We start from the raw sequence: 23,112 nt of genomic DNA, 5'->3' as shown, positions 1-23,112 counted from the left end.
AAGCACTTTCAGGGTTCCTATATAGAGCGGTTTTGAAATTATGTCCTCCAATGACGTCACTGATAATCTTGGGCGAGTTCTTGAATTCAACATGAAATTTCTGTTGGATTGCTTCAACCAATAGAAACGCGATAACGTATCGAATGGATCGATCGATCTTACCTTTTTTCAAATAATTTTTCTTATTACAAAATACTATGTGTATAACAACACAGCTGTCGATAATTTTTCCTCCCAAACAAGGGAGCCAAGGTGCAACTGTCTCAAAGCACTCCACATAATCGTCATTTACATATTTACATGAAAATGGTGAATGCTACATTTCAAAAATTCGTGTTTTTTAATCACAATTTTGTATCAGCGTCATCAAAAAATTGAATCGCAAAAATATTTGCTTTTGAAACTATGTTTTCTCGCAAAAGACATCATAACCTTCATAATGAATCATTCATAAATAAAATTGAAAGAAAAAAAAATTATCGTTGCTATTGGTGTTGCAAAAGCATATACATACATAACAATCATTATAGACATTATTGTGTTAGCCTAGCAAAACTGATAGCGGGACCCCCTTCACCACTCATTAATTCGAAACATCTCTCTAAGTTAATGTCTTTTGCTTCCATTAAGGCGCATTAAGCCATTTCGAAACATCTTCACCTTACGAGATAATTTTGAAATTATTTCAATATTTGACAGACTTGACGTCATTGACGAAATAATTTCAAGGAGAAAATAGAATGAATATGGCAAAAAAGGATTTTACGAGTGTCAAATGTCAAACGTCAATTAGGTACTTCGGTTTGATATTTGAGAATCGATAAGTTTGGTTAATTTGTATTTTCATTATTTATAATATATCGTTATTGAACACAAGTTTCCTGTTACAAGAATCCCAAAATAAATTACTCAAATGGCGAAACAAGGTATCATAACATTTATAAAAGGTATCTACCAGGATGAATTTAAATGGTAAATAAAAACCCATGCCTTGTATTTATGAAAACTTTCAAACAATTTAACTTTTAGGTCGTTAGTGAAATCAATAGGGATGTTCGCCCTTGGAATCAGAATTGCCCAAGAATGTGCTGGAATAGAACTACTACCATCTCAATAATCTTCCAGTGTTATGTACAGTTCTATTAGATATTAAAACATTTTTATTAAAGCTGTTCTAATTTCAGTTATTTTCCTAATCATTTCATTATTATTACTTTGATGCTGAATTCATACAGTGAATTTCTTTTTCTAGCACAACGAAACTAAATGTTTTTGAGAAAATGTCTAGAAAACCGAGGAACACATTGGGTAATTTTAGCTTGTTGCTTTAAAGTAGCTTCAATGAACTTACTTTATGGATTTTCATCAAGTATCGGCCGATGTTTCTAAAAAAGTAGGATCTGGTATGAGAAGGAACAGTCGAGGCACATTTAAAGTTGATAAAGTCCCAGACACACTGCTGGGGTCGGACCTTTCCTGCAAAAACGGGAAGTAACACCCTGAAACTGGTCTGCTGGATGAATAACAAACATCTACGAGGCTATCCTTTGTGAGGTAACTTACATAAAGGTTTATAGGTTATAATTCAATGTCAAACGTGGTATTCGCCGGGAAACTAGTTGTTTTCCAGCATTCACCTGATCCTGTATAGGAGGAGGTGAATTTTTTATTCACTTCCTTAATCAGACGAATGATACAGTGGTCAGATTTGCTTTGATTTCTATTATCAAAAAATTTCTATGGAGAAATATGGGATATCTCGAAAAGCTTCAGTAAAGGTATGCATTCATTGTTGTTTTCTGGGAAATTATTGTGAGCTAGGGTTGTTTTTGATATTGTCTACTGAAATATTCTCTGTACCTTCTAAGAAAAGTTTTGAAAATAGATGTCATTCATCAGAGTTATTCAATTTCAAAGTTATACATTCAAATTGTTTAGTAAAACCACCTGTTGGGAAACTCGAGATATCAAATAAAACAATTACAAGAAATGAAAGTTGTTTAATCAATACTTTTTCATAATATAAACTCACACAGACACACTCAACACATCGTTGAATTATCAATATTTAGATTCAAATCTTACATATACCAAAACAACAATAAAACTCAAAGAAAAAACACTTCATAATTACATTATTATTATAAACGAGAAAATTTGGCATAATGTGACTTTCAATATTAAAAACAATGTACAAAAATACATCAAGATTCATTTTAATACACAAATTGTATAAAGCCTCTGGTGTAATACTTGAAACAAAAAAATGAGAAGCTGCTCTATCAGACTATACGTTTTTGAAAAAAAATAACTTTTTACATAAAATAATTGAGACCATTTTTACAGGCACTAAACTTTAGCTATTGTTTAGCGAAATTTTTGTTACCATCAACACTACAGTACTGTTGGCATTCCATGTGCCAATATTTGATTGTTATAATTGGGAGTAAATAGTAAAACGAGCTATCATTTATTCCAAAAAATTTCAAGACAAGTATATTCTGATTTGTCTTTCCCGTCATTTTTCACATCATCATCAATGTACCGATTACTTTAAAAATGTAACACCTCTTTTGATATGTAATATTGGTGATATCGAAATCAACAAACTCAAACATCATACAACAGTCTGAAATGCTCCTCAAATGAATTCGGAAACTGTTATAGATAAATATAAACTAAAAAAAGTGAAAATTAAAGCAAAATACAGTGAATTTGGTAATTAAAAATTCATTTTCCTAAACGAATAATCACGTTTGAGGGACTGAGTGGTCTGCAAAAAATGGTCCCAAATACATCTCATTTGTTTTCTCAATATCACCTATTTATTTTCGTTAGAGAAAACATCATCCAGTGGTTGTACAATAAAACAACAGACAACATTCAAAAGGCCCAAAAATGGTTTCAGTTGAATGTGGATAACAATATATATATTACCATTGGGGTCCATTGAATTGGCAAGATGCTGGAGGCCACAAAGAAGATTCATATTAGAGGTGACCAAACATTCTAAATATTCACAAAGTAATTTTCGTTTCCACTCCATCCCCACTACTACTTACTACCATGTTTTTAGGATTCAGTCTTTCTAAAGAGTCTATATTTTTCTTTGTTCGTTTTTCTCTTCTGATTTCGTTGCTTATGTTGGTACTTTGAGTAGTGTTACCTAGACTTGAGGATCTGTAAGCAAGAAAGACATTGATCACACAATTAAATTGAACAGGAAACATAAACAAATGAGAAAAAAATATAAATGAAGATTTCTATGATACCTATATTTTCAAAAACTTTTTAACTGTCTTCAGAAATAAGGTTAAAAAGTATTTTAATACACCAATAAGCAATAAAAAACCATATTTCATACTATAATTACCTGTTTTACTAGAATTAGCCTTTTGACTGATTAAGTTTCTGGCATAAAATGATAATGATTAACATATTTTTGAATTACCTATTTTCCTAGAAGTAATATTTATGGTAATAGTTTTTCTAAATTTACCTGTTTTACTAGAATTAGTCATTTACCAGATTAAGTTTCTGGCATAAAATGGTATTAATTAACATAATTTCCTGTTTTCCTAGAAGTAATATTAATTGTAATACTTTATCTAAACTAACCAGTTTCAATAGAATTAGTCATTTACCTTATTAACTTTCTGGCATAAAATGATAAGAATTTACAAATTTTTTGAATTACCTGTTTTCCTAGAAGTAATATTAATTGTAATAGTTTTTATAAATTTATCTGTTTTAATAGAATTAGTCTTTTGCCTGATTAAATTTCTGGCATAAAATGATAATAATTAACACATTTTTGAATTACCTGTTTTCCTAGAAGTAGTGTGCAAATTCTATATTATATGTTATTCTTAAATTGCACATTTCCAACTATCAAACTCCTCTGATCTTCACAATGATACATACATAAACCTATTATTCCCCATTTATTTCAATAAAAACCAACTCACATGTTTTTTGTATAGACATAAACTGCTCTCCTTTAGTCAGCATGGCGTTTGGTAGAATACAAATACTGAAACAGTCTGTCATGAATTCAATGATAACACAATAGGATTTTTAAAAAATGTAATGAATTTGATGACTATTTCATATTACAACTCTACCCAGACTGCCAGTATTATATAATCATAAGTTTTATTGCATGATTCATAACACCTATGTCTAAAACATGATTCACGACATCTTTGATCTCTTCGGATACTTCTTCCATGAATTAACTAGTTTGAAAAGAAGTATTGTGAACTACAATTGATCAATTTACCTGGACGTTAAGCTGCTTTGGCTGTCATGCAACCTACTCGACGTAGGTTTGTGGCGATCTCGCTCCCAAGTGAAAGACATTGGTTGGTTCTCAACTGCTGGACACAAGGTTTGAGAGTCGGACGTATGACTGGATTTTGAGCCCTGACTGTGCTTCAGAGGAGTCGGAGCTGTTTTGAAATATGCCCCTGCAGAATAATAAAAATAATAATCCATTCACAATATTTCCCCAAAGTATTGAATTCAAAGTAAAAAATAAGTAAAGGAATATTTGGAACTTTACGATACTAATATCTATTTATACAGTTTTTATTTGTTTTTTCACGGGTAGCTTCTAATTAGTATGCAAGAATCTATAAATATCAGATCGTAACACTACTCTACCTTTCCTAATTAATTTGTAGATTAAATATTAATTTAAACAGGTACAGTAATGAATTGAAATGAGGTGAAATAATTCATTTCCTTACAATAAATACAAGCCAAGGAATTTAAGCAGTGTGAACAAAAATGATGCCATTAACTTGTGATTCAACAATCAATATTTCGTAACTTATTTCCTCGGAAATATGAAAGATAACGGATCAAATCCAGACTTGTTTCCATTCCTGACTATTCTTAATAGAGGAGAATTTACTCCATAGTCATACTTATGGTAATCTATTGCAAAAGTTAAAATTATTTAGTGTTTTTCTAGAGGGAACATGAAGAGTAATTTGAGCAAGAATAGTTGTACAATTGATTTTAGAATTAAGCAATTTATGAAATAATATAATTTGTTCCATTGATGACCTATTTACTTTGTGGTCAAGCCCGTCTTAACAAATAAAAATCTTAGTAGAAAGTAGACAAAAGTTATTGTCTCTATCCTATATTTAAATAACATAATATCTGTATATACTAATAGGTATGTCCAACTTGAAGGGAATATATTTTATAAATTTGTTCTAAAATTTATCTATGTTATATTTATGAATTTCGTATGTTGGTGGCCAAACACAGATACAAAACTCTGTTTGTGATCTTACCAATATAAAGTACATCTTTGAAGAATTATTGTTGGTGGTCTTTTGTAGTCTGCATACAAAGCCAACATTTTAATTGCTCTCCTGGAGATCTATTCATACTGAATAGATCTCCAGGAGAGATTATGAATTTCGTATGTTGGTGGCCAAACACAGATACAAAACTCTGTTTGTGATCTTACCAATATAAAGTACATCTTTGAAGAATTATTGTTGGTGGTCTTTTGTAGTCTGCATACAAAGCCAACATTTTAATTGCTCTCCTGGAGATCTATTCATACTGAAGGTACACACCAAGATCTCATATGGACTTAACCGATTCTAATGATTCGCCTGCTATAGTATATAGTCCGGTCAAATTAGACTAAAAAATAAGAGTGAAGGTACATAAATTTATAACAAGCTGCAAATGCGTGTAATTGTTCAAAACATAGTAAAAAATAAGATTTTAAAATTCCAAATGATTGCGATGCCTGGAAAAAATTTATTTGAGGTCAAAGGTCAAAAATCTCGAAAAAAAATTGGTTTTTCGAGATTTTTGACCTTTGACCTCGAATAAATTTTTTTCCAGGCATCGCAATCATTCGGAATTTTAAAATCTCATTTTTAACTATGTTTTGAACAATTACACGCGTTTACAGCTTGTTGTGAATTTATGTACCTTCCAATGTCTGGATTGACCGGATTAATACACATTGTTGAGTAAGTCATCGAGAAAAATATACTTTTGCATTTAGACACATTCATGTCAATGCCTATACACCATTCTGGAAAAAATGTAATGTCCTTATGAATATTTTCGCAGTATATTATGGTTTTGAATATTTTCAAGTCATCAGCAAACATTAATACTTCAAAATGACTTATCTTAGTTTTGATATCATCAAATAATAATACACAATAATGATAATCTTGCACTGACACCTGTCAGATATAATCCAACGCTCTTCGTGGCATTAGTCAGAGTAGTAATTGTTTTCTGATGGATGTCAGTCCATTAACATACAGTGTAGTGGCCTGAACGAATTGTTCCTTGAGATGATTTAATACACATTTTCTATCTTACCGTTCGTGCATCCGCTCTGCTTCCAAACTTTCAGTCTGTGTGAAATCTCACTGAAGTTGGGCCGTCTATTTGCCTGTTCCGCCCAACACTCTACCATGAGAGCGTAACAGTAACTGGGACAAGCATCGGGACAAGGCAGAAGTTTCCTAGACCTGATCATACTTATGACTTCCTGGTTATTGTAACCATAGTATGGCTGAAGAGTAACTCAAATTCATTCATGTTTCAATAAATGCAAGGTCAAAACATACCTGTAATCCATAGCTGTATATTTCCCATAAAACAACTCCATATGACCAAACGTCGCTCTCCGTTGTGAATTTGCCATACAAAATTGATTCTGGTGGCATCCACCTGACTGGCAAAAGGGATTTAGACTGTACTCTGTAACGAAAAAAAAATCGATCCAGAAACAGTGATTGTAGTATCATCAGCATACATAGTTGTGTGACAATCTGATATGAATTCAAGCAAGTCATTGATAGAAGTCAAGAATAACAATGGACCCAGAACAGATCCTTGTGGAACACCTAGTTTCACATCATAAGGAACTGATGTAATTCCATTACATTTAACCACCAAACTACGGTTTTTCATGTACGATTCTATCAAACACAACACATTATTAGGAAAGCTGATTATTAGTAATGTTTTCAATAGAAATTTGGAAGAAACAGCATCGAAGGCTTTTGATAGGTCTAAAAAAAGGGAAAAAACCAGGTTATTATTATCCACTTGTGCATAAATATAGTTCAATAGTTGGTAAGACGCAGATTCAATTGATTTACTCTTCCTAAAACCCTGTTGATTATTGCAGAATAGGTAATTTTGTTCAATATACATCAAAATTCTCTTACCTATTATTTTCTCAGAGTTTTGAAAAGGAGGAAATCAACGAAATCTGCCTATAATTGTTAATTTCTGTTATCTGACCTTTTTTGTGTAGTGGAAAAACAAAAGCCCTCTTCAATTCATCTGGGAAGAAACCCCCATAAAGGACTGGTTAAGCAAAAAAACTAATGGTTCAATAATTATATCAATAATTTGCTTTACAGTAACAACAGACATATCATCAATACCAGCTGAATTTTTGCTCCTCATATTATCTAAAGATTTCAAAACTTCAAGCGGTGACATTTCTGAGAGATCGATTCATTTTGAACGACAGTATTCTTGGCAAAAGTGCATGGTAGAATTAAGTTACATCCAAAATTTAACGTTTTTTCTTCTCGTATGATATCATTTGTTCTCCATGGCTAGGAAATTTTTTGTTTGTGAGTTTTATATTTTTGATAGGACACGAGAAATTGAAGCACCATGAAATCTGGTCCGGAAAATAAGAAAAACAAGTTGTCGCATCCTGGTAGTATAATTCTATCCAGTCGACAAACATCAGATAAATTTAAAGTGAAACATGTCAAAATACTATTTGAGGAGTCATCAGAAACTTCGATTTTGAAGAATGGCGAAAATGTATTGAACATTGTATAAAAAACCAGACAACATGTATAAATTGTTAGCGCTTTGCATTTATGATCAGCATTTGTTAGGTACTTTCACTAATGGGAAACAGAGTATAGCTAGTTCCTGCGCACTAATTTCTTACCTGTAATAGTCACAGCTGTACATGTCTCTACTTAGACCAAAATCACTAATTTTCACAACCAAGTCTTTGGATACAAGACAATTCCTGGCAGCTAAATCTCTGTGTACATAATGGTTGTCGGAAAGATATTCCATACCTAAAAAAGAGATTAATACGAGAGAGTTCAAATCTCAGAGTCTCAGTTTTTATTGTGACTTGAGACTGTCAAAAACTGAGGTTGAAATTACAAGATATTCCTAGTTCTTAAAGCTCCCACAAAAAGTAAATTCAGAGTAGACAATAATCTTTTACAACAGCCTTTACCTTGAGCAATCTGTATAGCCATGTCAAGAAATTGATCATGCGTCAAACATTTGCCTTCCTCTGGAGAATTCCCGATCAAAAACTCATGCAAATCTCCCTGAAAATGAAAGTTGACGACAATTTCATAAAAAAAGGCACAGTTCAAACTCACCTCTGACATATACTCAAACAACATACACATTGGCTCCTGCTTCATCACAACCCCCAATAAACATATAATGTTAGGATGTTTGAGTTCAGAAATCAGCTCGATTTCCCGTTGAAAATCTGCCTGGGTCTTGGCACTAGCATTTTCTTTGAGAGATTTCACAGCTACAAACATTTTACCACTTTTTGTTTTGAGCTCGCCTTTGTAAACTTTACCTATTGAAACAAATGATGAGCTGATAAGTTAGTTTTGTGATAGGAATAGATTCCTTACCAAATGCACCTTCTCCCAGTTCATCAATTAACCTAACTTCTTTGAAAGTATATTGAGCTACGGATTGGAAACCGTTTTTGCTGGTACTGTGATGATTTCTCTGTGGAGGAAGATTTGGTGGGAGTAAGGTGTTCATTTCCATTGGAGATACACTAGGTCCTGGACCAGGACTGCCATATATATTTTTGCTTACTTGTGGCAAATCCTTCTAGAATAAGACATTTTTAATGAAAAAGTCTGGAGTAGAGTGAAAAAATCAGGAACGTATTCTGATCTACTTACATTTTGCAAGTTCCTAGTACTTTTATTTCTTCTTTTGCAATAGCAGTAAGTGAACACAGTTCCAATGACTATGACTATTGAAAGAATTATCACTCCAACGTATGTTCCAAAAACATATACTAAAAAAAAAGATTAAAGGGTGTTAGATGAAGAATATTACCTATTTACATCTAGAATCACTCAAAATCATGCAATGACTCAAAACTCAAAGGTAGGTTGAAGCGATCCAACAGAATTTATGGATGTGGCTCCAGTAGCCCTCAATGAGGGTATAGGGAAGATTGATATGACCCCCATACAAGAACTCTCACTCTATTGAGGAAAAATCATGAGATTGGAAGAATTGATAATGGAACCCCAGAGATCCCAAGATCGTATATACCACCGTTGAGCAAATTTTGTACTTGGGGTTTTGATGAACAAAAGATTGCCACAGGGACTGTTCTGAAGAATTGGAAGATCTAGCAGATAGGAATAGATTGACTGCATAGGGACACTCAGGAATCAAGATTTAGAGAAAGCTGAAGAGTGTGCCAGACAAAGACTATCAATTCTATAAATGGGTCCTGAAACAACTGAGGTGCTACCAAAATCTTTGATATGAGACCAAGTCAGAAAGTGGGTCGATAGTGGGAAAGTATAACTGGACATATGAGGGAAAACCTTTGTATATACTCTCTGCAATAAGAACTGCTTTGATAAAGCAGAGATAAGCTCAGAATAAATATAGAGCTGTTTACAAGACACCTGAACAAAGTATAAAGAAAACCTTAATGGCAGGAAATGCAACAAAGAGGTAGAAGTTTAATCCTCCAATAAATTGAAAGTTAAGCAGGTAACTTTGGTCATCTCCACGACAGCGTTAGCTGTATCCTAGTAAACACAACGCCTTCAATCGAACTAAGCTTATTCAATTCCAGACATGCAATAACCAATTAGGAACAGCATGTGCAAGACAGGAAGATTTCTTTTGATCTTTATATATTAGGATGTAAAACTATTTCCATAAGCTACTTTAAGTAACCTGAGCTACACTTGCTGATTCAAAAGAGTTATTTGATTTTCTGATTGATTCGGCCGTTACTTGATGAAGATCCATAGTAATTTCACAAACTACACTTAAACGATTTGATCTCCACTAACTTAAGTTAGTGGAGATCAAATCGTTTAAGTGTAGTTTGTGAAATTATTTGATTTTGTTAGCAGTGTATTTGAAAAATCTTGATGGCATAATAAGCGATGAGTTGTTGAGAATTTGTAAATAGTATCTTCAACAATACTTTTACAATGAGAAGGGACTACAGAAAAGAGAAGAGGAGAAAAGATTTTTGAAACATCTGGTGGTGAATGTAAATGAATTATTGCTACATATGTCTTAGTCCCGTCAAATTAGACTAAAAATAATAGTGAAGCAACCGAATGGTTGCGATGCCTGGAAAAAAAATTATTCGAGGTCAAAGGTCAAAAATCTCGAAAAAAATTGGTTTTTCGCGATTTTCAGGAAAACGATAAGTTTTATCATAAAATAACCTCAGATAAAAATTGTAGATCATAAAATTCTCTACAAAAAATGTATCAATACTTTTTTCTTAGTGCCACCGTTTCTGAGATACGACGAGTCAAAAAGTTGTAAAAGTTGTAATCGTCATTATATGTCGTGGAACTTCAACAAACATGGTTATCTAGTAGTCTATGATGAAAGCTATGAAGACCGATGGAGGTATTGCTCGAGGGAGAAGTACGAAAGAGAGTGTTATAAGTAAATGGGTATATAGTATGCATGCAATGAATACAGTGTGTGAAAAATTAGAAGATCTGGCTAATTTTAGGATGGATACGACCGAGCAGCATGTTGATGTGAGTGACCCTGTATTATTGTTCCAGCGCATGAGTATTACTGCAGCATTTCAAGATGAAACTGAGAAATATTTTGAATATGAATTTGCTTCCTACCCTTTATCGTTGTTTGATGACCTCGGGATGCGTAAAACACAGAAGTCTGCCATTTACGATTGTTTCCAACAGGTCAATATTGAAATGAACAATACTAATACGACATACATCATTGGCGGTGGATACTTACTACATCGTGTTGTGTGGGATAGTGAAGAAACATTTAGCATTATTTTAGGTAAATACGTTCAGTATGTACGTAGACATTTTCGTGCCAGAATTACGGTCGTATTTGATGGCTATGATGATTGCACGAGAAATATTAAAGCTGCAGAACAACGTCGTCGAACTTTAGCAACATCTTCATTTTCCGATATTCTATTTGATAAACTCATGACAGTTCCTACCAATCAACAGGAATTTCTTGCAAATACAACAAATCTCGGTTCATTTCAATGTTGAGGGATAAGTTTATTGGCGAAAATATATTGGTTAAACAGGCTAATAACGATGCCGATGTACTGATTATTGAAACAGCTATAGAGCAATTTGATTTGACAAGTACAACTATTGTTGTAGGTGAATATGTAGACTTACTCGTACTTCTTACTGCTCGAACTCCACCTGAAAAAACTATTTTCTTTCTAAAGCCAGGAAAAGCTCAAAGTCAAACCGAAATATATTCGTCAAAAAGTTTATCTACTTTTGCAAAGAGTCAAAATCATGTACTATTATTACATGCAATAACTGGATGTGATACGACGTCTGCATTTTACAGAAGGGGTAAAGCAACAGTCTTTAAAATGTTTGAAAAACAAGATTTAGTTCAAGGTGCTGAAGTTTTCAAAAAAAGTAATTCGACTCAACAAGAAATTATCACCAACGGGATTTAGTTTCTTCTTTCTATGTACAAAGCTTAGATGAGTATCGATATGCATGTTTCGTAAAAAACACTAAAACTAAGAAATAGGTGCAATTAGCTTGTCTTCCTCCAACCTCAGTTGCTGCTCATCAACATCTTTTCCGGGTTTATTACCAAGTTCAATTGTGGCTTGGTTATCAGCTAGACCCAAAAGACTGGGGTTGGAAGTTGGTCGACAATGCATTAGAACCTATTCAGACTTTACTCCCACCTGCGCCGGAAAAACTGCTGAACATAATTTTTTGCAATTGTAAAAAGGGATGCAGCACTAAATGTGGTTGTAAAAAAGTTGGACTGTTGTGTTCTCTGGCATGTACACATTGTCACGGCCAGTCATGTTCTAATATTGAATCACCAATAGCGAAGGATTCATTTGATACCGACGAAGAAACATGCGATACATCACTTTTGACGCAGTTTACCTACACCCAGGATGAATATCAAGAAGAAGAAGAAGAAGATCAAGAAGACGAAGAAGACCAAGAAGAAGAACGACAAGAAGAAGTATTTGAAGGTTATGACTCAGATGAATAAATTTTTACATTTTTTTAATTTCAATCGCTTTTATAACTTCCAACCCTTCCTAATATATTTTATTATGCAAATTTCTAATTTGACAGAATCACAACAGACATGTGGAATAGGCCTACTGGGGAAACCACGTTTAAAAAAGGCGCTAGGTACACTACCTCATAGGTGGCGTGGAAACGTGTGCATATAATGACGATTACAACTTTTACAACTTTTTGACTCGTCGTATTTCAGAAACGGTGGCCCTAAGAAAAAAAAGTATTAATACATTTTTTGTAGAGATCTACAATTTTTATCTGAGGTTATTTTCTGATATAACTTATCGTTTTCCTGAAAATCGCGGAAAAACAAATTTTTTTGAGATTTTTGACCTTTCTTTGACCTCGAATACATTTTTTTCCAGGCTTCGCAATCATTCGGAATTTTAAAATTTTATTTTTAACTATGTTTTGAACAATTACACGCGTTTGCAGCTCGTTGTAAATTTATGTACTTTCCAATGTCGAGATTGACCGGATTATCTGTGTTTTTTTAATTTGTGCAATGCAATTTTTCGAAAACCTATCTTTTTATCCCACAATATCTAAATTTCAAATATATGCATCTTCTGTTAGACAATGAAAGTCCATACAATACCATTCAACACAAACAGAGAAAGATGGAAAACTCAACGAGAGAAAATTGAGTATACTTTACTACTTACCACATTTACTGATGCCGCATACTTCTCTCTTGTTTTGTTCAACGAAGCAAAATGGCTCTAGTTCCAGTTCACCAGGATTCCTGAAAGCAATCAGCAAATTACAAAAGTAATAATAATAATAATAATAATAATAATACGTTTATTATTTACCAAAAATTCACAACCAATATCAAGTTTTAATAAAAATAAAAAAACTAGGTAAATAAAAGGTGAGAGTTCAGTTTTCTCTCAACACCAGGAAGAGAGAAACTGGTCTTCCACTCAGACCCTTACTACAAACTAAACTTAAAACTAAAATATACCTACTGACTAGTACCAGTAATAAAGAAGAAGAAGAAGAAGACTAGAGAAAAGCAAGAGAAAAAAAAGATAAAAGACAGAGAGAAAAGATAGGAACCCTTTTTATAATTTATTTTCACTTGTGAGGGCAGTGATTCCTTTAGGTCATGAAACCGCCAGGTTGCATGACGACGCTGTGAGAATTTTAGTTTTTTGCTCTGAGTTAGGAGATATTTTCAATTATATTTCAATCCGTAGTCCGTATCTCTACGATTAGACTACTCTACCTGCAATAGTTATGACCTGCCAACTCAGGATAGTCCGATGGTGGAATATGAAACTGGTGTGACCATCTCAAACATTTCTTACCCGATGAAGAAGTATCTTTGTCGCCTCTATACAAACGTCCCGTATCCCAATAACATTTTTCGTCTGAAAATACAAACTTTAGCTCTACTTTTTATTGAAATAGACTCGATTTACCCCTATTTACACTTAAATCTCCTACGCCCAAAGACAAACACTCTTTAGAACTTTCTTCGGTGTCATTCGGTAGCTGGTCACATTCCTCCAGTTCCATAATTTGACCTAAAACACAGTAAGATTGAAAAGATTACGATCGTTATCGGCGATTGGTGCAACCAACCAATAACTAGATGTCTTTTCGCTATGCTGTATTCCTTAGTGCATAGCTCATTTTCCAGAAGAAGACATTCATCTTTACAAATCCTTCTCAAGTGAGCTGCCAGCTTGGTTCGAATGTTCTTGAATTTGACTTTGGCTTTGGTAGATACACTCATGAACTCTTCTCGATGATTCTCCTGATATTCGTTGATTTTCTTGGGGTCCAGGCATACGGAAAACGCAGAAAAACATAAGCTAGGTTGAGCAAATTTGTTGCAGCTCGCTGATATGTCACTACAAAAAAAATAAAGTATCAACATTTCCAGCGAACAGTATAACAATTGTCCACCTCAATATTTTTCTTCTTATTTTCACATATTATGCTTTATATTGACATTCATACATATATAGTCCGGTCAAATTAGACTAAAAAATAAAAGTGAAGGTACCTACATAAATTTACAAGCTGCAAATGCGTGTAAGTGTTTAAAACATAGTTAAAAATGAGATTTTACAATTCCAGATGATTGCGATGCCTGGAAAGAAATTTATTCGAGGTCAAAGGTCAAAAATCTCGAAAAAAATTGGTTTTTCGCGATTTTCAGGAAAACGGTATCAATACTTTTTTCTTAGAGCCACCGTTTCTGAGATACGACGAGTCAAAAAGTTGTAAAAGTTGTAATCGTCATTATATGCATAAGTATGCCACGTATACAGCGTGACTCACGGTCGATAGTAGGTTAGACGTTTCTGGAAAACGCAAAGCATGATTTTTCTGAAAATTTCACCTCTCACATTTCCTTACCTGTTTTATCGATCTAAAATATTTTCAGCATTACGGCGTTGCCACTTCCATCAAAAAGTCCTAGCAACTTTATTTTTTTGAATGGAACACCCCGTATATTAATACATTTTTGGAATCGCTCTGGTATTTTAATACTTTTTTGTTAATAAAGTCCTATACCTATCTCTATCTGTTTTCGAGATAAAAAATAAATTGTGCTAAATATGGTCCAAAACATAGCCTTAATTGAAATTAAGTACATCAGTACTCTCAATTCATAAAAAGTTGATATTTTGATGATAGTTTGGACAAACTCGAAATATTCAAATAACACCAAAAAATTGACTCCATATCATACAGGGCGTGCTAAAATTACTATTATTTCCATTGTGCAAAAAAGTAATCAAAAGTTCATTTTTTCAAATGAAACCCCCTGTATATCACTCGGTAAATTGAAAGATGGTGAAAAATGCTTCAAGATGATATCATGTCCCTATACCTAAATCGTCAAGTTTTCTCAATAAAGTCGCTTCTTCTATACACACTTAGGTAGCAGTGGAATTATCAAGCTTATAGCAGTTCGGTTACTTTTATAAGTAACTTACAAAGAGTTATCGACGGTGTTTCGAATCATCTTCCAAAATGAATGCAAATATCGATTATTCAAACGAAGTTCTTGTGAAATTATTTATTATACAAATGAACAAAGTGATAAAATCATTGTCAGAACGTGTAAAAAATTCAACCAAATGTATCCTGAATTAACACCAATGAACGAGAGGAAGTTTGTAAGGTTACAAAATAATTTCCTTTCTACTTTTGCAAAGAGTCAAAATCATGTACTATTTTTACACGCAATAACTGGCTGTGATACGATGTCTGCATTTTACAGGAGGGGTAAAGCAACAGTCTTTAAAATGTTTGAAAAATAAGATTTAGTTCAATGTGCTGAAGTTTTCAAAAAAAGTAATTCGACACAACAAGAAATTATCACCAACGGGATTCAGTTTCTTCTTTCTATGTACAAAGCTCCGAAAAAAACCACCTGCTTGGATAAGTATTGATATGCATGTTTCGTAAAAAACACTAAAAATAAGATACAGGTGCAATTAGCTTGTCTTCCTCCAACCTCAGTTGCTGCTCATCAACATCTTTTCCGGGTATATTACCAAGTTCAAGTATGGCTTGGTTATCAGCTAGACCCAAAAGACTGGGGTTGGAAGTTGGTCGACAATGCATTAGAACCCATTCAGACTTTACTTCCACCTGCGCCGGAAAGACTCCTGAACACAAACTGTAAAAAGGGATGCAGCGCTGAATGTGTTTGTAAAAAAGTTGGACTGTTGTGTTCTCTGACATGTACACATTGTCAAGGCCAGTCATGTTCTAATTCTGAATCACCAATAGTGGAGGATTCATTTGATACCAACGAGGAAACATGCGATACATCACTCTTGCCGCAGTTTACCTACACCCAGGATGAACATCAAGAAGAAGAAGAAGACCAAGAAGAAGAAGAAGACCAAGAAGAAGAAGACCAAGAAGAAGAAGAAGACCAAGAAGAAGAAGACCAAGAAGAAGAAGACCAAGAAGAAGAAGATCAAGAAGAAGAAGAACAAGAAGAAGAAGAACGACAAGAAGAAGTATTTGAAGGTTATGACTCAGATGAATGAATTTTTACCTTTTTTTTATTTCAATCGCTTTTATAATTTCCAACCCTTCCTAATATATTTTATTATGCAAGTTTTCAGTTTGACAGAATCACAACAGACATGTGGAATAGGCCTACTGGGGAAACCAAGTTAAAAAAAACGCGCTATGTACACTACTTCATAGGCGGCGTGGAAACGTATGCATATAATGACGATTACAACTTTTACAACTTTTTGACTCGTCGTATCTCAGAAACGGTGGCTCTAAGAAAAAAAAATTTGATACATTTTTTGTACAGAATTTTATGATCTACAATTTTTATCTGAGGTTATTTTATGATAAAACTTATCGTTTTCCTGAAAATCGCGAAAAAACAATTTTTTTTGAGATTTTTGACCTTTCTTTGACCTGGAATAAATTTTTTTCCAGGCATGGCAATCATTCGGAATTTTAAAATCTTATTTTTAACTATCTTTTGAACAATTACAGGCATTTGCAGCTTGTTGTAAATTTATGTACCTTCCAATGTCTAGTTTGACTGGATTAATATATGTTTTGCAAGGTTTAATTTCATTTGTATAAACCTGCTGGATATGCATCGGATGTCCGTGTGTTAACTACTTGATTGCCAGTTTTGAAATTGTACACTCTATAATAGCAGAAATTGAAACCCTTGGAACTTACTTAGATTGGGAAATAACCAACAAAGCAGCATCCAACTTCGCCTCGATATCCCTCTGGGTATGAGGAGGCTGCACGAAGACATACTTGTTAGCCAGATATTTTCGGCACCTCTGCCCTTTATACACTTGGCATAACGGCTCGGAAGTGTTGTAAATAATCGGTATGTTGTCCGTAAGTTTTCCATTGGCGTCCAAATCGAACTGGATGGGAGTAGAGAAAGTTTTCGAGTTACCACTCGTAGGTGGAGAATAATCCTCTTCGTTATGAGATTTTATGATCGCGTTCGGCAAATGTGTTGTTTCTTCATCAATACTAAAAAAAAAAACTTTTAGTCACAGGCGGCAAAGAAAAAATAAGTATGTGCAGCAACCAATTTTGGACAACAATACGGATGAAGCAATGGAATTGTGAATCATTAATAAATCCAGACAAATAGTATGGAGAGAACACTTAAAGTTTTAGCAATACATGAAGTCTTAGGTTTCGTATCGTTTGGCAATTATATCTTACAGAAAGTAGGTAGGTATTGGGTGGAACTGCAATTTAAAGAGTACAAACGAACGTTCCACCAATATTTTCTACACAAACAAGTATGACCTAACACCAAAAACTTGAAGAACTCATTGTTTTTAATGAAAATATCAATAGGTCAAAAACATCTCTAAACATGAGCATCAGGGATTGCTAACAAATATTATTATTGATTTCAAAATGTTCGACAGTTACAAGAAAGACTGTAGAAAGTTCTGCTATCTATGTCCAAATACATGAGTAAGTATGATACTGAATTCCCTCAGTTGCCTTATAATGGGCACTTAGACAAATTATTGCTTGTATATATTAGGTAATTTCAAAGGTTTTATCCGTTTTAATGTCACGTTTTTCTGTACTTCCATTTCAAAATAAATATTTACTCTACTATATCATGGTATCTATCGATAGATGGGTTAGAGAATTTTGTACTCTATACAGTGCTTTTCCTTGATGTCCCCCCCTTTTATTTTTTGAACGGGTCAACTCAAAAAATTGAAATTTGGGATAATGAAATGAATGCATGAATACTTTATTTTGAAGTATGGGAAAAAAAATTTAATGGAAAAGGGGGGTTTTGTGACACATATTTTTGAAACTACTGACAAATGTTTCACAACGCTAGAATATAATGTCAATATCTTCAACTACTACAAAATTGCGGAACTTTAAATAATTGCCTGAATACATTGACATTTAACTATAAAATATGAGGTAATAAGCTTGAGGTCAGTTCGGAAGATGCTCGAAATAGTTGCCTTGAACTTCTTGGCATATGAACAGCCTATTCGATACAGTAAGGTCAATATCTCTACAAATATTTATTATTCTCTGCCGTATATCCAATACTGAAGCAGGTTCAGTTTTGTACACCTTTTGCTTCAAATAGCCCCATAAAAATCCAAAGATGTCAAATCTGGCGAGTGGGCTGGTCATTCTGTAGAACCTCGACGGCTAATCCAACGACCGGGAAAACTAGTATCCAAATAGTTTCTTACTTGTCTGGAGTTATGTGGTGGTGCTCCATCTTTTTGAAATACAATATCCATATCGAATTCATTAGGATTCGTTTCGACGATTTCAGTGGTGAAAGGGTCAATAGTAGTTTTTTTTTTAATTATTATTCTGGCATCGACTGCTGAGGTCATTAGCCATTTTGTAGTATACGATATCTGTTTATATTTTGTTAAAAAGGTCTGTTGCTTTCAGAAAGTTCAAAACTCTTCTTATAGCTTTGGTACCGAGGCAAGTTCTTATATTATCCCGTAAGTTATATCGTTGTCGATCGGCTTCATACTGGTGGCATTCTAAGAGAAGGTGTTTAACCGTCATCAAAGTTTGGCAATTTTCGCAGGATGGTTGTCTTTGTCTTCTCAGTATATAAGAGGATGTTAAGTTCGTATGTCCTATCCTAAGTCGTGTTACTATGACTTGTTCTCTTCTCTTTAGCCCTTGTAGAAGTCTCATGGCTGCAATATCAGGTTTGATATCTTTCAATTTTGAATCTTTGTTTGTCCATTCTTGTTGCCATGTGTTGAGTATTGAGTTTTTTATGAATTTTTTTGTGTCATTTGGACTCACATGTATATTCAGATCGACATTATTCTCAGTTGCGGCTCTTGCTGCAGTGTCAGCTTTCTCATTACCAATTCCTATATGACTAGGAACCCAAACAAATAAGATCGATTTTCCTTTGGACTGGAGACAACTCATCAGTGTTAAGATTCTTTGAACCAGCGGATGTTTACTGAAAGAGTTTTCAATTGCTTGAATAGAACTCAGCGAGTCTGTGCAAAGGGTGTATGAATGAAAATTACATAAGTCCATCTATAGTAATGCTTGCCAGATTGCATATAGTTCTGCTGTGAAAACACTCGCTTGATTCGGTAAGGTCCAGAAGTGGGTTTATCCCAAACATGCGAAAGCACTTCCAGTTCCTTGCTCAGTCTTCGATCCATCCATGTACACTATATGGATATTGGGGTATTTTTCAATTATTCTTCTGAATTCAGCCTTGATCACCGCTGGGTTGATTTTCTCTTTGTTGAATACAGAACACTCTAAGTTGCTTTCAATCGGTTTCGTCAATAGTAGTTACCAGCATTTTCAAATACAGTTTCCCTGTTGAATTTTGATCAATAAATAGAGGTCTTACAATATGGTTTCCCAATATTCCTGCCTATACGTTAATTTTTTCTGGATATTGGGTATGTGTTTCCTGGAAAACGTGAGGGTTGTTGTCACTCCAATAACGGCAATTTTGTCTGTAACATTGCTGTTAAAAAAATGATTTCTTTTATCTGCCATATGGCAGATAAAAAGAATATTTCTATTGTGTTTGTCTTCAGGAAATTATTAAATGTTCCGCCATTTTGTAGTAGGTGAAGATATTGACATTATATTCCAGGGTTGTAAAACATTTGCCAGGAGCTTCAAAAAGATGTGTCACAGACCCCCCTTTTCATTCAATTTTTTCCCAGATGGCGCCCAGTCGCGTTCTTGAAAATTTCATCTGTCAGTTTCACTTCAAAATAAAGTATTCATGCATTAATTTCACTATCCCAAATTTTAATTTTTTGAGTTGACCCGTTCAAAAAATAAAAGGGGGGGACGTTAAAGAAATGCACTGTGAGTAGGTACATTTAGTATCAGCATTGCACCCGTGCGGAGTCGGGGCGGATCGCTAGTATTAAATTAAAACAACCTGACACCTACCTTTCAAGATCTGGACGGTCCACTTTGAGCGCATTTATGTCGGTGATACCTAAAATATAATGAAGAACGTGTTAAACGCAAAAGAAGAAAGCAAAACCGTGTAACATCCAGGAAGTTTCTAAGATACGAATGTCGTGAAGACGAACTGATAACACATAACGTAATACACTCACCATACTTATGCAATTCTTGACTTATTTCGAGAAAGCTGACTGATCGTATCTTCTCTATACCATTACTAGCTATGCACTCAACGAAACCCCTGTCGAAGAATTCCAACTTTGATATCCGAAGCGTAGAGGTGAAAATGGAGTCTTTTCCCTGAAAGCAAAACATATGAAATTACTTGTAGGTTAACGTTTTGAACGAACTTAATCTAATTTGAAAATGTTACTCAAATGCGATCTTGAAAATTCATCACACTTACGTCAGGTAAATAAACAAAATTGAGACAGTGCTCTAAATTATTTCATTCGTTCTAGAACAAAATTGTGAAACGCTGAAAAACACGGTAAATCATATACTCGTAACATGAAATAATAAAACCCTTTCTTCTGTTTCTCCTAATCACTCTACCAGAAATCATGTTACGAGGGTTGCCTTTTATATTTCGGGATTAGAGAACAAAAACAAATATTAATCATCGAAAATCACTTTATTGTTTTTCAAAATATTCCCCATGAAGATCTATACACTTTTGCATGCGTCTGAACCAATTATCGAAGCACTTATGCCACTCTGATTGAGGTATCTCCAAAACATGCACTCTGAATGCAGCAACCGCTTCTTCACGGGAATAAAAAGAAGTCATTCGGTGCCAAGTCAGGACTATACGGCGGATGACTCATCAAATTGATGTTTTGGGTGCTCAAAAAAGCAGTTGTTTGAGCCGATATGTGGGAGCTCGCATTGTCGTGGTGAAGAGTGATCCGTCTTCGGCGGTTGGTTTTCCCGATTTCTTGGAAGACAACTGGCAAACAAGTGGTTGTGTACCACTCAGAATTGACTGTTCTGCATTGTTCTAGTGGTACGGTTGAGACATGTCAAGTTTTTCCGTGCGCGAACAACTTTTATTGGATTTGGCTCATCTTGAAACACCCATACAGTCGACTGCTATTTACTTTCGGGCTCATACGCGTAAATCCACGATTCAGCACCTGTCACGATGTCATAGACGTGTTTCTAAGCACTGCAATCATAATTTTTGAGCATTAGCTTCGACCAACCGACACGAGCCTTTTTTTTGAACGAATGACAAATTGTGTGGGATCCAACGCGAACAAATTTTTTTTGACAGTTATCTAATTGGACGCTCTCAATCAGTTAGAGTGAATAGTACAGTTTCAGAGCCCCTTTTTGTAAAATCAGGTGTACTACAGGGATCACATTGTGGCCCTTTGTTGTTCTGCCTTTTAATCAATGACATTAGCTCAAATATCAATAATTCAAAAATCTCGTTATTTGCCGATGACCTGAAAATTTTCAAGGTTGTAGAAAATGTCCATGATGCTAATCTTCTTCTCCATTTCTGATTGGTGTGAAGCAAACTGTCTTTATCTCAACACAAAGAAATGCTATTCAATGATGTTCAGTAGGTCTCGATCACCAATCAAATTTAAATATTTTTTGAATGATGAAATGTTGGAATGTAAAGAAGAGTGTAAGGATTTGGGTATATTGTTAGATGCCAAGCTTTGTTTCAACAACCATGTGAATTCTGTTTCTATGAGAGCTCTAAAAATGCTCGGCTTTATTGTGAGATCATCAACCAATCTTTCTCCATTCACAACCAAAGTATTATATTGCTCTTTAGTACGCCCTATCATAGAGTATAACACCATCATCTGGAGTCCCTACTACCATAAGTATAAACAACAATTAGAAAATGTGCAAAATAAATTTCTAAGGACCATGGCATACAAACTAGGGTTGGTTATAGGTGAATACAGTTACAGTGAAGTGATGAGTATATTATCTCTGTCGAGTCTTGAGGATAGAAGAACAACTGCGACATTGGTTTATCTATTCAAAATTATATCTGGTCTCATTGATTGTCCAGAAATTCTATCTCTTATCAACTTTAACGTTCCATAGAGGTCCACTAGACAAAAAAAGCTATTTTTTACACCGTATCACTCAACCAATTATGGTTATCATTCTCCTTTATCTGAAATGTTGAGACTGGGAAATAACTACTGTGATAAAGTCAATATATATAAACTCAAAAATATCCAACTTCACGATAGAGCTGTCAGTTGCCAGATTGCAACACTAGGGTTGCCAAATCCCGAAACATAAAAGGCAACCCTCGTATATCGATATTAGATCATCAATTTCACTGATGTTCGTCAACTTCTCCATTAGTATTTTCAACGATTCTTTTATAACTTTTTTTTTGATCTGTGGTTGAAGGAAATATTTTCAACCTAAGGTTATTCAATACAAGTGAAAAATGTTATATCTTGAAGCGAATAATAAAGCAATCAATGATGTTAACGATTATTTTTTTGAAATAAAATATGTGAAAAAATATACAAGCCGGTGAATGAGTGGAAAGATAAAGTAGGCGACATCTAAATGAAAACATACTTTTCGTACAGAAGATGAAAACAGAGATCATTCACACATTTCTATTCGAATTCAGAAGGTCCAGTGACGACATTTATAAACCGAATGTTTGGGTTATTAATAATGAATTATTTGGTTTCCCAAAAATCAAGATCTGTTAATATCTTCATGTGATAGTTCACTATTACGTTTTTGTTATACACGTGTAGCTGATGTTAATTCAACGAGGAGATCTCTCTGT

General features: G+C 34.1%; 2 protein-coding genes across 5 annotated transcripts in view; one reads left to right on the top strand and one right to left on the bottom strand.

Moving 5' to 3' along the window:
- Positions 1-762: 762 nt before the first annotated feature.
- LOC111511791 (uncharacterized) lies at positions 763-1,168 on the top strand. Its single transcript, XM_023167814.2, has 2 exons — positions 763-972; positions 1,030-1,168. Exons 1-2 carry the CDS (start codon positions 914-916, stop codon positions 1,115-1,117), a joined length of 147 nt encoding a protein of 48 aa, XP_023023582.1. The 5' UTR covers positions 763-913; the 3' UTR covers positions 1,118-1,168.
- Positions 1,169-1,985: 817 nt separating this feature from the next.
- The window catches only part of LOC111511792 (tyrosine-protein kinase transmembrane receptor Ror), a 99,241-nt gene continuing 78,114 nt past the window's right edge, over positions 1,986-23,112 (bottom strand). For 2 of the 4 annotated variants that reach the window (XM_074175660.1, XM_074175551.1), the window contains exons 4-19: positions 20,477-20,624; positions 20,304-20,352; positions 17,058-17,369; positions 13,959-14,230; positions 13,796-13,900; positions 13,600-13,744; positions 13,034-13,113; positions 8,985-9,103; positions 8,703-8,910; positions 8,433-8,644; positions 8,282-8,378; positions 7,979-8,114; positions 6,624-6,756; positions 6,373-6,568; positions 4,283-4,469; positions 1,986-3,180 (exon numbers count right to left, since the gene is read on the bottom strand). In XM_074175660.1, coding sequence (XP_074031761.1) covers positions 3,018-3,180; positions 4,283-4,469; positions 6,373-6,568; positions 6,624-6,756; positions 7,979-8,114; positions 8,282-8,378; positions 8,433-8,644; positions 8,703-8,910; positions 8,985-9,103; positions 13,034-13,113; positions 13,600-13,744; positions 13,796-13,900; positions 13,959-14,230; positions 17,058-17,369; positions 20,304-20,352; positions 20,477-20,624 — 2,562 coding nt within the window. In that variant the 3' untranslated portion in view covers positions 1,986-3,017. Of the gene's footprint in view, positions 3,181-3,968; positions 4,034-4,282; positions 4,470-6,372; positions 6,569-6,623; positions 6,757-7,978; positions 8,115-8,281; positions 8,379-8,432; positions 8,645-8,702; positions 8,911-8,984; positions 9,104-13,033; positions 13,114-13,599; positions 13,745-13,795; positions 13,901-13,958; positions 14,231-17,057; positions 17,370-20,303; positions 20,353-20,476; positions 20,625-23,112 lie in introns of all 4 variants that reach the window. The other 2 variants (XM_074175609.1, XM_074175572.1) reach the window with 2 other exon arrangements.

Source organism: Leptinotarsa decemlineata, unplaced genomic scaffold, assembly GCF_025532065.1.
Source record: "Leptinotarsa decemlineata unplaced genomic scaffold, Ldec_3_MD MMD2_P_RNA_scaffold_1, whole genome shotgun sequence".
NCBI lineage: Eukaryota > Metazoa > Arthropoda > Insecta > Coleoptera > Chrysomelidae > Leptinotarsa > Leptinotarsa decemlineata.
The sequence above is the reverse complement of the archived record's forward strand: the minus strand, read 5'-3'. Positions and strand labels throughout refer to the sequence as shown.

What these genes read in the sequence shown, in the direction of transcription:
- LOC111511791 (XM_023167814.2), top strand. Translation starts at nt 914, where the DNA reads ATGGCGAAACAAGGTATCATAACATTTATAAAAGGTATCTACCAGGAT. An exon ending in TACCAGGATGAATTTAAATG is followed by an intron (nt 973 to 1,029) that starts GTAAATAAAAAC and finishes TTTAACTTTTAG; the next exon opens with GTCGTTAGTGAAATCAATAG.